Source organism: Pelmatolapia mariae, linkage group LG8 (assembly GCF_036321145.2).
Source record: "Pelmatolapia mariae isolate MD_Pm_ZW linkage group LG8, Pm_UMD_F_2, whole genome shotgun sequence".
NCBI classification, from domain to species: Eukaryota; Metazoa; Chordata; class Actinopteri; order Cichliformes; family Cichlidae; genus Pelmatolapia; species Pelmatolapia mariae.
The window spans coordinates 1,567,674-1,585,236 of record NC_086234.1 but is presented as its reverse complement, the minus strand read 5'-3'; the positions used below and the strand labels follow the sequence as shown (position 1 = coordinate 1,585,236).

Here is a 17,563-nt window from a genome sequence, read left to right as displayed (position 1 = left end):
GACTTTTTAAATTATTCATCATATTTCCTGTTAATAATTATTATTAAATCACAATTAAGGCGGTTTTTAAAATTCTAATATTTATTCATGGTGTTTTATTTACATCTTTTTAATATTGTTTTGAAAAGTATTTTAATTATAATTTATTCATTTTAAATGTTTAAAATATTTGCTTTTTTATTTTAAACATTTTTAAAACAATCAGTCTATTAATATGTCATTTTATTTACAGGTTAATTAATGTCATTTTTAACACAAGAAAAATCAATTCTGCGTTTATCACATTATTACAGGAGCTGATTTATTAACAGTGCTTTGTCTCAGTTGGACGCTCCGTCCATGTGACCTGATGATGTCACTGGTGTGACATCATATGACCTACATATGACCTGCAAACTTCCTGTTAACTGCATTCATTTAAAAGTTTTTTCCTGGTCATCAACCCGTCAGCGAGCACCTGCATCCACGCTGCACTCCTCTGTGCAGCGCTGCCACCTGGTGGTGAAACACGGCAGCGCACAGACACACCGAGCGAGCCGTGAAGTTTCAGGTGCTTCTGCTTTATTTCAGGCTACAGGTACGTGACGCTAAAAGCCAAAATGAGCACCGCATAGATCATTACATATCACATGAAAAACATATTTACAAATATAAATTAACACATATTTCACCTCCAAAAGACACGGCGATGGTTTCAAATGGTACAAAACTGCTAAATATATATATGTACATATATAGAAGTGATTATGGGATGTCTCATGAGCTTATACTGCACGTAGTGCAAGAAACACTGTCGATACCACACTGAGAACGAGACAGTTCACATTCGTAACACCTTTGGTCCAAAGAGAACTGAAAGACGACGGATGGAGGAAACTTCTTTTTTTTAAACATGCTGCCCTGGAAGAAGAACAAACACAAACATCCTACTGGAGCTAATCCCGCCGAGCGGCGGTCCAACAGTCCTGCTGTGAGGGGGGAACCTGAGGCACCGGAGAGGCGCTGTCTACGTCCACCTGTGAGTCCAGACCCCATTTAGACACCCATCAGAGCTGCAGTCTGCAGACCTGAGGAGGCGAGCACGCAAAGCCTCCTGAAGGACGCCAGAATAGTCGGACTGTGCTGTAAGCGGCGTAGCACCAAAACGCATGCGTGACGCGACCCGAGACGCTTCAACGATGTGAGAAAACCCGAGCGGACGGTTTCCATCACTTTGTGATCAAGAACGATTTCATCATTTTATTGGGCGACTGAACAAAAAGTATTTTCGGACGAGAAACAAACCAACTCACAGTGGCGTGGTTTCACATCGCGCTGAGCGACCGCCGACAACACAGAGCCGCTGGCTGTGACAGTCCGAGGTTCAGCGACAGCAGCTGTGGATGTGGGCGGCGTGTCGCTCAGAAACAATCGGATCAATAATTCTGTCTTTCAGGGTTTTTTGGCTGGTCTGTATGGAAGCTTGAGTCATCCCCGCGGATCAGGAAGCTCCAAGAAGGACGTCACTTCCTTTTTAAGCAGAAGCAGAGGGTGCAGAAGCCTGCGCCAGCTTCGAGGGGCTTCTAGCCAATGAAATCAATGTGTTCATGTCATCCTTGTCATATTTACGACATCATCGAAGCCTCATCCTGACTTTGGTTTGGTCTCAGCTGCGTGGGGCCTCGGCCTGACCTACTTTCACACCTGAACACCTTCCTGACAAACACCTGACGCTCTCTGTGTTTAAGACAGAGAGAAATTAGAGGTGAGGCGGCGCCGGGAGTGTTTATATGCAGACAATGAGCAGCTGTTTGTTTGCTCGACCTGAGCGTGCTCAGTACAGACGAAACTTTAAACTGCGAGGACGATCCTGCAGGAACGCTACTTCAAACATACATACAGACTTTTCTTTTCCCTCCATCGCCGATGGCAGCAATCAGCTGTTAGGTTCATTAGTGTGGAGTCAAACTGTGCTCGTAAATATTTTGCACTCGTAAATCTGAGTAGTTGTAGTTTTAGAACTGTGTAAACTAAAATATCTAAAGAAATGTTATGTTTGTGCATCTATAGATGAGAATTTGTGTGCGTCTAAAAAATATTTACACAGGTTACACATTTTTTTGTTAAGGTTACAGATCCAAAGTGTAAAACTGTGCTCCCTCACGCTGTCAGTTTCAACTTACAAGTACAAATTTTGACCCAATTTTTCTTCCTTTCAGCTGATTGGTCAATGTCACGTCAATCACAAATTTAACAATCCAATCAGAGAACAGATGGTTTGGCTGTCAGAGTGGAGCTTGACTGAGCTTCAGGTCCTGGAAGGGTAATAGAGATTGAAAATGTGACGTCTTTCAGGGGTAAAACCGCAAAGGATTCTGGGAACTCGTGGCAAGAGGTACTAGCGCACCCAGGCTTTCAATTGAAATCAGTTACACAGCGATAAAAAGAAACACAAAAAATGGCAAGAAGCTGTTGTATTATTAACTGCAATAGCCGGTCGCATGACAGCCACGGGAAGCCGACGGGTAAAGAGATCGGTTTTTATCGGATTACGTCATGGAAGAGGAATTGTTCGAGCCATGTTTCCGAAGTAACAAAGAGCCGACGGATGGTCTGGATATACCAAATATAACGTCCCAGAACACTCCAGCTCACATGTTAGTCTGCTCCAAGCATTCCCACAAAGGTCAGTGTTTTGTAGTAGTTAATACGTCATTTTTCATAACATAATTGGTGATATAGGTTACAAGCAAGTCTGGCGCTGAACAGAAATGGTCGCGCTATGCTCCTTTGTTTATTGTGCATAAATAGTGAATTGTCCTGACACAATATTGCGTTTCGCTTCTGTTATTACCACGGTACATTGACAAAAACATATACTTTTATTCACAGGATAAAACAGTTGTTTTGTATCACTAATTGCCCAGTACGATTACAACATACAATATTATTGTCACTGCTACATTTCTGTAATGCCTACCAGAAATTATTTCCACTACTAACCCTTTCACTCCTTTGATTTTTTCCTCGTATCTTTTCTTTGACTTTTAGTCGAGTCTGTCTTTGTACGGACCGGCATTGTTCTCCTTCGTTTTGTAAATACCTTTTTTGGGGGGCAAAGAAAAAGCAAGAAGGTATTGGAACCGGAGAATGAACGTTTTGCGGTGCTGCAAATGCTTGCATTTGATGCGGTACTTGGATTGTTTTGCCACGGGTTCCCGACATGCAATGCGCGAAAGTCACGTGGTCTGTCAATCTCTATACATTTTAAAGATGGAGGACAGCATAATCGTAATTATCTTTACAAGCACAAATTCTCATCTTTAGATACAAAAAACGTAACATTTTCAGATAGTTTAGTTTAAAACTGTATTTGTCAATCAGACGGCTCACAATATTTATGAGCATAATCTGAGCCCATACATTAGCGCCCCCTCCTGGCAGTCGTAGTGTATTACATCTCAGAGGAAGGGCACATTTTGTTATATTGACTTTTTTTTTTTTTTTTAAATACATTTTCCGTCCTAACAGGAAGGTCTAAAAAGGTATGAAAGTCGCCTGACCTCTGACCCTGTGAAGGTGACCTGTTTGCAGGTTAAAGGTCTGCAGACTGCAGCCTGATCTCAGGTGTGAACGGGGTCTGAACGTCAGGGTTCCTACTGCCGACTGTGAGGAGCTTCCTGCTCGATCCGATCTCTCCACCGTGTTTTTGTTTCTTGGAACCGAAGGGTCGCCCTGGAGGCGCCGGGAATGACTGAGTGTTGGATTTCCAGAGAGGTGTAGGAACCCTGAGCTGTTTTAGGAAGCGAGCAGAGCGCCCGGCTCAGTGGTTCCGGGAGCTGAAAAAGCCCACGCTGGTTGGCGACTCCTTCACCGTCACCGTGATGAAGTTGGCTGTGACGTCTGTGACGAAGACGTGTTCCAGGAGGCTCCGCGCCGGCCTCCAGTCCGTCTCCGTGTCAGAGTCGGTGGCGTTGTTGCCGAGGCTGGGTCTGCTGTTGCTAGGAAACAGAGCGTCTTCCGTCTCTGACTCGCTGGTGCTAGTCTCGTCGGAGTCGCCGGTGCTGAGCTCGTTCAGGTTCCTGTTTTGAGAGCCAAGCGCGTGTTTACGGCCGTCCTGCCTCCCGCCACTATTCCCTCGAGCAGCGCCACCACCCGTCAGTTTGTCCTTCGTCATGCCCTGCTCTGTAGCTCCGCCTCCAGTGCGAGCATCTTTCGCTCCTCCTTTTACGACCATCCCACTGCCACTACTCCGTGGGTTCGCTCTTGCTACCGCCACCCCGCTAGTGTTGCTTCCCTGAAGGCCGCTCATGGGCGGCAGTTTGCCGACGCTCTGCAGGTTAAGGGCGCGGAGGCTCAGCGCCTGGCTGGCTCTGTCTCGGGGCGACGGCGATGCTGACGATGGCGGTTTGGACAAACTCGTGCTCAGCTGCTTGTGTGGAGCCACCCCGCTCTGACCACCGCTGCCATCCTGCCTCCTCTGAGCCAGCAGGGGGCGCTGCACCACTGCGCCTCCTCCAAAGCTGCTGTGCAGTCCCAGCGACCCAGAGGCTCCGCCCTGCTTCAGAGGCATTACCTTAAAGCCGTCTCCTCTGCCGATCTCCGGGACAGAGCGCTTCAGCTCTGACAGAGAGTTCTTATTCTGTGCGGTGGGCGTGGCTTTGTTTTGGGAGGCGGAGCTGGAGGACAGGGAGGAGGTTGAGAGCGAGCGATTGGTCCAAATGCAGCCGAGCCCACCGGGTTTGGAGGCCTGGGAGAAGGAGGCGGAGGAGGTCTGGGAGGCGGAGCCGGCCTCCTCTCTGGAGCTCCGGCTCAGGCCGGTGTAGGTGAAGCTGGCCGGCTGCAGTGGCTTCTTCACGCTGGCCCGCGGCTCGTCTCTGGGCAGCTGGTGGTGGCGTGGACCGGGTGGAGAAGGCGGCGGGGGAGGGCGGCTCTTTGCCTGCCTTAGAGCCCTCAGGTCGGGGTGCAGTGGCTTCCTCCCTCGCTTCTTCTTTCGGGGGGTGTCAGGTTTGGCGAGCAGGATCTGAGGCCTCTTCTGAGGGACGGGGTGGACGCGGGGGGCGGGCTTCACCTTCTTTGTGTGCTCTTCATCCTCTGAGGAAGACGAGGAGGCGGTTGATGACAGACCAGAGGAAGAGGAGGACGAGGAGCGGTCGTCCTTCGTGACGGTGGGCGCTGGCTGCAGAACAGAAACAGAACGGGATGAGCAAGAGGGGTCAGAGGTCATGAGACAGAATCAGGAGGCGGGGTCAGCGTGTTTCACCTGAATCTTTCGAGGTCGTCCTCTCGGCCTCTTTCCCTTCTTCTGAAACAGAAGCTCGCGCTCCTGTTCTCTGGAACAGATCGAAACAAACTTTATTTAAACACGCAGAAGTCCAAAAACTCAACACGTCGTTCTTTTATAGAAACAAGCGTTAAATGATTCGTGAACTGACGCGCGTCACATTTGACAAAGATTTGTCAGTTTTTAAATTTCTTTGATTCTGCTGCTTGTTTCCATTCATTAAAATCATAAATATGAAATTAAATAGTTACATGTATATATTTATTTTTCCTTAAATGAAAGTAAAGAGAGACGAGAGCGGTCAGAGAGAGGGGGAGGGGCCACAGGTTGGACTCGAACCCGGGCGCCTGCTCACCCATCAATATGAAATTACATATCGAATATATATTTATTACATGTCCACAAAATATAATTATTAAATTGTAATTTATTATTAAATACATTCAATATACATCATTCTTTTAAAAGTAATTTGAATATTTGTTATTATTACTACTAGTGTTTAATACATATTAATTCTTTTATATATTATTTACATATATTTCTCAGTTTGAATACTAGAATAATAATTTATTAACATATAATATGTAACATATTTAAAATACATAACATATAATAACATCCATCCATTCGCTTCCGCTTATCCTTTTCAGGGTCACTGGAGCCTATCCCAGCTGTCATAGGGCGAGAGGCGGGGTACGCCCTGGACAGGTCGCCAGTCTGTCGCAGGGCTAACACACAGAGACAACCAATCGCACTCACACATACACACCTATGGGCAATTTAATCACTGAACCTATCCCCACCAACTGCATGTCTTTGGACTGTGGGAGGAAGCCGGAGTACCCGGGGGGAACATGCAAACTCCACACAGAAAGACCTTCTTGCTGTGCAGCAACAGTGCTAACCACGGTGCTGCAGAATATAATAACATATTTCTATATTTTTAATAATAAATTAAATGTATTAATTACACTATATAAATATGTAATATACATTATATTTTTAGTCTTAATAATTTATTATTTATTGACACCATCATTAACTTTTTAAAATATATATCTATACATTTATCTTACTGTGACAGTAACATTTACTAATAATGAAATGTATTATTTCATTAATTACATTGATTCATATGTATATTAGACACAAAACACATTTTTATATTATTTTTTAAATCTTTTTGATACTAATAATAGCAGGATTTTTTATTTCAGTAATTATAACTATCAGTAAAATTAAATATATAATTTATAAACTCTGATATGACATGTTTATATTTTTATAAATATTAAATAATATTAAATACATTTTGTTACTGTACAACCTTTCTTAACAAAGTTACTTTTAACTGCTTACACAAATATTTTTATTTAAATTACGATTAAAAACATAACAAATATTAAGGTGTTCAACTGAATGAGCGGCTGGGAGGAGCTCCCCTGACTGCTCCTCTCTCAGGCCCTTCAGGTGAGCTTCCACGCAGGTGGACGTGGAGCACACCTGAGTTTACCTGCAGTCTGGGGACAAACTGACCTCTTGTGAAAGGCTGCCAGCAGCCGGGGGTCCAGAATGTTCTCCTCGGGCTCCCAGCTGTTGTGCCTGAAAACACGACAAACATTTCACATTCAGGACGGACACGAGCGGGTTTTCTGTGTGGAGCCATCACGGAGGCCCACGCACAGCTGCCAGCGTTATCCACAAATACAAAACATGTCAGCAAATCAACATCAGGCTGCTCGGTGGCGCAGGACCGGCCGAGCCTCAGCTGCTGCGGCCCTGGAGCTGGACGTGTCCGCCGGCAGGCCGTGGATCGACGCCGGGCGCCGATGGGTCGGTACCGGCCGTGCTTCTCCCCCTGTGTGCCGCGGTAGGAGCCCCGGCGGCGGCGCGAACCGAGCCGCGGCCCGGCTTTGTTATGACCGTTAGCCGTTAGCAGCTAGCGAGCTACTTACTTGGAGGACCATCCTCTCCACTTCACCAGGTACTCGAACTTTCCCTGCGGAGACAGCACAGTCACAGCGGGCCGGGCTGAGCGGAACCACACCACACCCGGGCCACCGGCGCCGAGCTTACCTTCCTGGGCCGCTTACTGAGGATACACTCCGCGTCAAACACCTGGCCGACGGTGACCCCCTCCATGGCTGCAGCTCCCCGCACTACCAGCGCGTTTCAGCCTGCCGGCCACCGTACTTCTCACAGCGTCAATGACCAGAGCCAGACTAGCCGGTTAATCGAATCGGCCTCCAGATTACTACTACTAATGATGATAGCATTATAATTATAATATACTGTAATAATTAATATTATTGTTGTATATATTTAAGAACGCTAATTAGAAAATACAAATATATATGAATATAAAAGTATATTTACTTTTTTTTTTTACATAATAAAAATACAGAAATGTAGATGAACATGTGCTTTTAACCTGATGTCACCTGTATCTGGCTGAAAGGAGAGAAAAAACTCAGAGGTTTCAAGAATGACTTTCTAACATCTTAAACTTCAAGCATCATTTCAGCTCAGAGAAAGGCTGAGTTTCTCCTGATCCCCTGATGCGGTCATTACTGTGTAAATTCAGGATCCACTCCTGCCCCCTGCTACACCAGTTAGCGGCTACAAACCAGCTGATCCTAATGGGAGAAGCAGGAAATGCAAACATTTACAGGTAGAGGCGGAGTGAAAAGTTCAACGTCATTTTCCAGAAGTGAAAGTAAACGTGTGAGGGAGCAGAGCTGCAGTTGCGTCCTCTTTGTCTCTGCAAGAAGTTTCAGCCGAGTCCATCAGGTTTCTCTCAGCAACAGTGGTGAGTGCAGCTGATCGTTTTGTTCATCACAGTCACATTGGTTCAATAGAAATGTGGCTTGCAAAAGTATTCAGCCCCCTTGTACTTTTCCACATTTTGTCACATTACAAGATTTTAAGTCTGTAGATGTGCAAAGCTGGTAGAGACATACCCTAAAAGACTGGCAGCTGGAATTGCAGCAAAAGGTGGTTCTACAAAGTATTGACTCAGGGGGCTGAATAATTACGCACACCCCACTTTGCAGTTATTTATTTGTAAAAATTGTTTGGAATCATGTATGATTTTGGTTCCACTTCTCACGTGTTCACCACTTTCTATTGGTCTTTCACGTGGAATTCCAATAAAATTGATTCATGTTTGTGGCTGTAATGTGACAAAATGTGGGAAAGTTCAAGGGGGCTGAATACTTTTGCAAGCCACTGTACATCCACAGTAGAAACATGGAGCTGCTGTTTGAAAGAGTCTCACTGTGGCACTGCTCAGGACTTTGGAATAAACCTCTGGGTGTCCACAAGTACCTCCTATCCCATATTCCTAACCTGCTTTCCTTGACCTCGATGAAAACACTGAGGTCAAGGAAAAGTTGGTAGGAGATATGATAAGGACTTAGGAAAAGAGAAGAGCCGTGCACTGAGAACTTCAGAAGACTAGAAAACACTGATCTTACTTAACCGGGTTAGAACACATGTTCCAACGTGCCAGTGTTTTATGGCTTTACACTAGTGCAAGAGGGGGCAACGCCCTTTAAGTCAACCTTTTAGAAGTTGAGAAAGAAAATAATAGATTACCCACAAAATGAATGGGAATGAGATTTACTAGAGTAGCAGAAAAATCCACTGAAAAAGGCACAAATGAGATGTTTTCACTTCTCGTTCTCGGTTTCCCTCCGTGCTCTGTTTGTGATAGTGATGGGTCGGTCGTGAACGAAACAACTCTTAGAGCCGACTTTATAGGATGGAAGCTACTTATTTGGAGTCATGTTTTTTTTCTTTCTCTCACCCTCTCTGTCTCACTTTTTTTCGCTTCATGCCTTGTGTTTGCGCCCCTCCCCCCTCTGTTTTTTTGCACTGAGCAGAGGGGCGAGGGGCGGTAGTTACACGGGCATCAGCAGTAGCACACAACAGAGCAGAAGGGAGAGAGAGAAAGAGAGCCAGGGGCGACAACATCAACACATTAGAGAGGTATAGTAAAGAAAATGAGTGACACCAAGAAAAGAAACAAAATCTGGAACCATTTAAATTTTATTGCCAATACAAAAGTCAAAGTAAACTTTATTGTCATCTCTGCTATATAAAGTACAGTATATAGAGAGATGAGGCTCCAGTTACAGCAGTGCAAAAAAACAAACAAAAATATATAAGAAGAAGAGTATGAAAATAAATTTACAATATACAAATACATAAAGGCAGAGTGTAGAGTCTGCAAGAAAAGAACATCATATAGAGCCGGCTCCACAAACAACCTGCACAGGCACCTGAGAACTGTCCACCCGTCAGTGGAATGGGAAGAGAAAACACAGTCAGCTGAGTGTGATATTAATGTAGGTGCATGTTTTTCTTTTGGTTTTGCATATTTTAATCTATATTTTATTGTGTTGTGGTTTGCAGTGTTTTGTCATGTTTCACTTTAAATTTGTTTAAAAGGAAAAAGCTGAAAATGTAGAGTAAAAAGTTTAATCGTATTGGAGATTATGTATCGGAATTTCAGGAGCAGGACCACACCTCCAAACACGCTCCTTCCGGTTGTCATCGATATAGGTTCCCTCAGTTCTGCAAGCTGCTCATTCTCATTTACGTGACACCCCTCCCTCCTCGTTCTCCATCCTTTAACTTCTTCACTTCTATTTAGTCCATGGGGATCTGCCAGACCCGGGAGCCATCACCAGTCCCCTTCAAGACCCTCCCCAAACCGCAGCTCAGTTCATGTCAAAGCATTCACCTTTACCTACTAAAACGTTGTCAAACCTAAAATTATGACGTGCGCTCAGCTAGTGAAAATAGGTTTTTTTATATTTATAATTTATTTTTTTACATTTTATGTGGAGTGAATAAATAAAAGCATATGTGTATAATAAATATATATAAATAAAACACATTTTTTGTTACATTAGTAATTTATTTTGTGCATAATTTTATATTGTTGTTGATAATAAATTAATTAAAGCAACAAAATAACATCAAGAGCCGCTTGGGAGCCGAAAGCCAAAAAAGCGGCTCTCTAAAAAGAACCGTAATTCCCATCACTAGTTTGTGTGCAGACTCACACAGCACTCCGCAGAGATTGCTCCACGCAGCTAAACATCCAGTCACTGTTAGTATGCAAATGAGTCGGTGTCAGGTTTCTCAGTAGGAAGGGCAGAGCAAAATGAAGCAGCAAGTCTCTGTCGACAAAATCACAGCGACTCGTGAGATAATTAACAACTAAAAAATACATCTATATTTGTACCGTCAGTGGGGGACTAGTCCACTGTTGTTCTCACAGTTTCAGTCTGATAGAGACGTGTTTCTCTCTGTGAGCCTGTCTACTGCACAGAGCCGACTGGAGGACCTGTGTCTGTCAGACCGCAACACAAAGCCCCACCCAGCTTTCAACTCTGCACTCAACAGCTTCCTCGTTTCATACACTGATGTATTCACAGAGATTTTACTAAAGCTTATTCACTTTCTACCCCCGAGCTTCCAGCAGGTCACAAAGAGAAAGAATATGCTGTGTGATATGTCCTAGCCCCCTGTCATCGCACCATGTTACATAAAAGAAAGAGGAATTTGGTGGTCTTGGCCCATGACAAGTCCATAACAAATAACTTGGATACAGTGTTGGGGAGTAACGGAATACATGTACCGCCGTTATGTATTTAAAATACAAAATATGAGTAACTGTATTCCGTTACAGTTACCGATTAAAAAGGTGGTATTTAGAATACAGTTACTTTGTTGAAATAAAGGGATTACAAGGGGGTCTTTTCCTATTTCATATGTTCGGCTATGTCCTCTCTATTTTTGGTTTCCACCGGCGTGGAAACCAAAACAAAACACTTAGAGAGACTTAGAGCTTTTTATTGTCATTGTGCAGTTCCTTGCACAGCGAAATTGGGTAGTTGGACCACAAAGGTGCAAAAGTAAGAAGAGAAAACAATATACAAAGAGGGAAAATAAATAAATAAAATAAAATAAAAATCAATGTATATGTATACATATATGTGAGTGAAACTATATACATGTTGTATGTGTAAGAAACCAAAAAAATATTGCACATGAGCCAAAAATATTGCACAAAACATGCAAAGACTGAGATATTGCACATAGATGATCAACAGCAGTGTCAGAGTCTGTACACACTCTTAGTTTGCATTAAGAGTTCTGACAGCCCACAGGAAGAAGCTGTTCTTTAGTCTGTTGGTTTTGCATCTGATACAAAACACGCATTAAGAGGCTCAAATGCCTGCAATCTCGCGTCTCATAATGACATGAGGAAATATTTTTAAAAAGGGGTGAGGGACAGAGAGAGAGAGAGAGAGAGGGGGCGAGGGACATGCAGACAAAACAACAAAGACTAAACATGAAACGTGACTCACAGGTGAGGCACAGTAACGAGAACCTAAAGACTATTAAAATAAGCGAACGGGAAACACAGATGATTAAACTGGGAAGAGCATGACTAACATCACAGAACAGAAACTGAACCAGAACATGAAACACTGACTGATCTCACAGACTCAGGACCAATAGATCAACATTCTGGAGTTTTCAAATTCTACTCTAATTTTAACTGAGAACATATTTTGATTTCAACACTAGGTAAATTTTTAGAACATTTTCTGCTGTTTTACTTTCCAGAAGAACTTTATGGTCCAAGAACCACCATAAAGTAGAAACTCTGCCAATCGTGTCTGTTGTGGCCGAGACAAATGACATCATTCTGGTGATTTCCACACTTTTCACTCTCACCTGGAGGTTTGGTCATTCAGAGGGTTAAAGTGCTTCATCTGATTATCACAGCAGTAACTCAAAACTGCTGATGGAAACATGTAAAGAGTAAAATAATGACACTTTCTTTTTCCTTTCTTCTTAAAAATGAAATTAAAATTGAACTAAAACACATTTGTCTTCCCTTTCTCCCTCAGAGTGCAGACATGGCTGCTGCCAGTAATCTGCAATCTGAAGATCAGTTTCTGTGCTCCATCTGTCACAATGTCTTCACTGATCCAGTCTCTACACCATGTGGACACAACTTCTGCAAAAACTGCATCACTCAGCACTGGGACACTAATGACAGACACAAGTGTCCTATGTGTAACAAGGTGTTCAAGAGACGACCTGAACTAGACATCAACACTTTGTTCTCTGAGATGGTTGCGAAGTGCAGACGTGAAGCTCAGCAGAAAGCCAGCAGCAGCAGCTCAGAGCAACAAGCTGCCAAACCAGGAGAAGTTCCCTGTGACGCCTGCACTGGAACCAGACTGAAGGCCCTGAAGTCCTGCCTGGTGTGTCTGACCTCCTACTGTCAGACTCACCTGGAGCCTCATCGGACAGCTACAAGTCTGAAAAGACATCAGCTGATTGAGCCTGTGGAGAACCTGGAAAACAGGATTTGTAGGAAGCACAATAAACATCTGGAGCTGTTCTGTAAGACCGACCAGACATGTGTCTGTGTGCTCTGCTGTGTTTTAGAGCACAAGACTCATGAAGTTGTTCCTCTGAGAGAAGAATATGAAGGAAAGAAGGCAGAGCTGGAGAAGACACAAGCTGAAACTCAGCAGATGATCCAGAAGAGACGACTGAAGATTCAGGAGATCACAGAGTCGGTGAAGACGAATAAAGATGCTGCAGACAGACAGAAAGCAGAAGGTGTTCAGGTCCTCACGGCTCTGAAGGAGTCTGAGAGACGCCTGAAGGAGCTCATAAAGGAGATCGAAGACAAACAGGAAACTACAGAGAAACAGGCTGAAGGTCTCATCAAAGATCTGGAACAGGAAATCTCTGAGCTGATGGAGAGAAGCTCTGAGGTGGAGCAGCTCTCACACTCTGAAGACCACCTCCACCTCCTCCAAAGCTTCTCCTCCCTGAAAGCTGCTCCATCCACCAAGGACTGGACAAAGGTGAGAGTCCGTCTACCATCATATGAGGGGACTGTGGGGAGAGCTGTGGAGACACTCAGGAAACACATGAAGAAGCTGGTTGATGCTGCAGAGCTGAAGAGGGTCCAGCAGGATGCAGTGGACGTGACTCTGGATCCTGATACAGCGAATCCTAAACTCATCCTGTCTGTCGATGGAAAACAAGTGTATCATAATGATGTGAGGAAGAAATTTACAGACAACCCAGAGAGATTTTCTCAGTGTGCTAATGTTTTAGGAAAGCAGAGTTTCTCTTCAGGCAGGTTTTACTTTGAGGTTCAGGTTAAAGGAAAGACTGACTGGACTTTAGGAGTGGCCAGAGAGTCGATCAACAGGAAGGCACAAATCAAAGCGAGTCCTCAGAATGGTTTCTGGACTGTAGCACTCAGAAATGGAAATGAGTACAGTGCTTGTGCAGGTCCTTCTGTCCCCCTCTGTCTTCACCCTGGTCCTGAGAAGGTGGGGGTGTTTGTGCATTATGAGAAGGGTCTGGTCTCCTTTTATGATGTAAGTGCTGCAGCTCTGATCTACTCCTTTACTGGCTGCTCCTTCACTCACAAACTCCACCCATTCTTCAGTCCCTGTAACAATAATGGTGATAAAAACTCTGCACCTCTGATCATCTGTCCTGTCAAGCAAACTGAGTCGAACAGCGACTGATTTTATTTGATGAACTGACTGATTTTTACTTGAAGGAACATATTCAGTATAGAATCTGATTACTGTACTCAGATATACTTTTCGGTTTATTCCTCATGGAATAATTTGATGTAAACAGAAGAAAACTTGAATGACGAAACGTTCCCACTAATCAAGACTCGAGCTGAAGACAAAATATCAGACAATAAATGTCAGAAACCTTAAATCAAGAAAGACTTTTGTTAGATTCTTTTAATTAAAACGAAGCATTCAGAGTTCATCTGAGGGGCAGTTATGTTAGCTAGAAGTGGTTTGGTTATTTTGGGTCTGTGTGAGGATTTTGTATCTGCTCAGTGCAAACTGATGGATAATATTAAAACAGAGAACTCACGTTAATGATGCGACAACAGATACTGATTGACAGGGACTAAAATACACTGGCAGGCACATGAGGAAACAAGGAACAGGTGGGCACACAGCTGGAACTCATTAGGCAAAACAAAATATCTGTCAAGTGCACAGGAGCACAGGGAACAGTCCAAAACTGAAGAGCAGGTTGCAGGTTCAGAGGCCGGCCGTGTGAAAGGCAGTGGTGGCGACGCAGTTCAGGAGGCCGTCCACAGGGGCGATGATGTCCACCCAGTGGCCCAGAAAGTGGTGGCAAGAGGTGGCAGCCGTAGAAGAGCCGGGCATGCTGGACATGGATGTGCCGCCCCACTACGGCGGCGTAGTGGCAGCAGGACCAGGCAGAACCAGACAAAGCAGGACCAGACGAGGCAGGACCAGACGAGGCAGGACCAGGCAACAACGTGGAAGCTGCAGGCAGTGGCGCTGCAGGGAACGGCGTGGAAGCCGCAGGCGGCCACACACTCCGGTTCCTTGGTGTCCTCATCTCTGCTTCCTTGGTGTCCTCATCTCTGCTTCCTTGGTGTCCTCATCTCTGCTTCCTTGGTGTCCTCATCTCTGTCCTGGACAGACAACATCTCAGCGGTCGTCAAAAAGGCCCAACAGCGGCTGTACTTCCTGAGTGTCCTCAGGAAGTACAAGCTGAACTCCAACTTGCTGCTGACCTTCTACCGCTCGTCGATTGAGAGCCTACAGACATCACGGCATGGTGCGGCAGCTGCACTAAAGCAGATAGAGCGAGGCTTCAGAGTGTAGTCAAGACAGCACGAAAGATCACCAGCTGCCCTCTCCCCGTCCTGATGGAAATTTATTCCTCCCGCTGCCTCAGCAGAGCAGCAAACATCATCAAGGACAGCTCCCATCCTGGTTTCAACATGTTCAGCCTGCTTCCCTCAGAGAAGCGCTACAGGTGCATCAGCACAAAAACCCACAGACTCAAAAACAGTTTCTTCCCTAAAGCCATAACCACCCTGAACTCACACATGCACCGATAACACAGCCCCCCCCCCCCCATTTCTTTTTTCCCCATTTCCTCTGTGAACCATCACTGTGCAATAACCCAACTGTATATACATAACACTAAAGTATTACATATTACTTTTTTAAAACTGGCTTGTATATTTGTACATTTTATATACACACACACACACACACACACACACACACACACACACACACACACACATATATATATATATATATATATATATATATATATATATATATATATATATATATATATATATATATATATATATATATATTCCGTCTGTTAATGCTGTCCATATATATATAGTGCTGCAGAGCTGTGCCCCTAAAAAACCAATAAACTACAAACCACTCCTCTTATACCTATGGTGTTATTTTTGTGCCAGTATTCTGGCACAAAATGTTGAGAGCGCAAGCAACACACTGCGAGCGAGCGCAAATGCAAAAACTGAGCGAGAGGGGCTGCTATTTTGTGTGTGTGGATAATAGCAAACACTGAAATACTTTTTTTTGCACGCAGGAATGAATTTTGTTCACTCAAACGTAGCTTTTCTTCGCTCAAAATAAATTTCTCCTCAAACTGCAACACTTGCACCTGCAAATTTTGTTTACGTGCGCTCAGAATAGTGGCACAAAAATAACGCCATACTACTATTCTGGTATTTTTACAGTGAAGTTTGTGTTAACCCTCTACTGCATGACTTTTTAATTTTTGGGGAAAAAAATATTTCTACCTATTTTGGGGGAGCTTTAGGGTCCCTAATAATATATCAATCAAAAAATGTGACACCCTGCCCCCCCCCAAACAGATATTGGTTTGTTGCTTCAAGGCAACACTGTGCGACAAGGGTAGTAAAATGCCAAGTTATTCTATAATAAGTTGTATTAGTACAACAAGGTTGAACAAATAAATACACAACAAATAAACAATGTAAACATTTCACAGAACAATAAAACACCAAAATATCCAACATTTGACCCTAACCCCATGCACGCGCGCGCACACACACACACACACACACACACGTTGTGTTTCCATCACTTTTGGGGACATTTCATTAACTTACATTCATATACTGGAGACTTATCCTGACTCTACCCATCACTATTCCCTGCCTGAACCTTACCCTAACCCTGACTCAAGCCTTCACCCTAAAATTGAATGATTTACCTTGCAATTTGTCCCCATGAAGTAGGCGAGACCTCACAATGTGAGTGTGTAAAGAAATTTGTGTCCCTACAACAATAAGTAATACACGACCACACATACACACACACCCACACAGCAAAATTGGTATGGCCCGGATCAGGCCCACACAATGTGCTTACACATGGCCCACATACCGCAAAGAATGACGGCCCTTTGGTGGCCCAGACCTGGTTTGCCAGAGGTGGCCCACACATGGGCCAGCACAAGGCCAGTTGTAGACACACTGCTGACCCTGTGCTGGCCCAGAACAGTTTCAGTTCTGGCCCCAGATGTCAGCCTAATGTGTACCTTAATCAAGCCATGTAATAACAACATGTGCCGGAACATGCAAAACAGTGCAAAAGTAACATGCCGAAACTCTGTTCAGACAGTGAACAGACTGATTCTTATATAATGCTTTTCTACTCTCCCAGATTACTCAAAGTGCTATATACAACATGCCACATTCACCCACTTTCACCAAACTGAGTGCTTCCTAACTACATTCATACACATTCACACTCTTGACATGCAGACTGGAGGAGCCAGGGATCGAACCACTAGCCTTCCGATCAGTTTGTAACCTGCTCTACCACCTGAGATATGGCATGCCATCGCATAAACAGTGGGGTCATTGCCAGACCTGGCACACATCTGGTTGACATACATTCTACCAAAACATCAGTCAGTCAGAAGTGCCAGATTGATGCCAGATCTGGGCCAGACCTGTTTTCTGTAGGCCTGGGCCACATAAACCAAGCCACAATCAAGCCAGATATGGCATGCCATCACATAGACAGTGCCATCTATACCAGGCCTGGCCCTTATCTGGATGACATACATCTTATCGTGCCAGAAGTCTGCCAGCAGTGCCGACTTGATACCAGATCGTGGCCAGACCTGCTTGCTATGTGGGCACTAACACACACACACACACAGGCACAGTTACTTTACCAACTGATCCCTGACCCCTGAGCTCCTAAGTATTCCCCAAACCTCATTCAGGGATCCACTCCTCTACTCCAATGTCACTCCCTGAAAGCTCACTGTCCTCACTTTCTGAGAACAGAAAGTGCACATTCCCTTGGTTTCCTTCCATAAAAGGTATTTACATCCATGTCCTGTAATTATGAGTAGATTGTAAAGTAA

The 17,563-nt window shown here is 44.3% G+C and overlaps 2 protein-coding genes across 2 annotated transcripts; one reads left to right on the top strand and one right to left on the bottom strand.

Moving 5' to 3' along the window:
* Nucleotides 1-539: 539 nt before the first annotated feature.
* On the bottom strand, nt 540-7,471 carry LOC134633566 (chromobox protein homolog 2-like). Its single transcript, XM_063482422.1, has 5 exons — nt 7,343-7,471; nt 7,222-7,265; nt 6,803-6,868; nt 5,243-5,312; nt 540-5,158 (listed from the first exon to the last, which is right to left on the bottom strand). The coding sequence occupies exons 1-5, from the start codon at nt 7,406-7,408 to the stop codon at nt 3,803-3,805; spliced, it is 1,602 nt and encodes a 533-aa protein (XP_063338492.1). The 5' UTR covers nt 7,409-7,471; the 3' UTR covers nt 540-3,802.
* Nucleotides 7,472-12,207: 4,736 nt separating this feature from the next.
* LOC134633417 (E3 ubiquitin-protein ligase TRIM39-like) lies at nt 12,208-14,991 on the top strand. The gene is made up of 3 exons (XM_063482264.1): nt 12,208-12,447; nt 12,481-13,826; nt 14,346-14,991. The coding sequence occupies exons 1-3, from the start codon at nt 12,208-12,210 to the stop codon at nt 14,989-14,991; spliced, it is 2,232 nt and encodes a 743-aa protein (XP_063338334.1).
* The last annotated feature ends 2,572 nt before the right edge of the window (nt 14,992-17,563 follow it).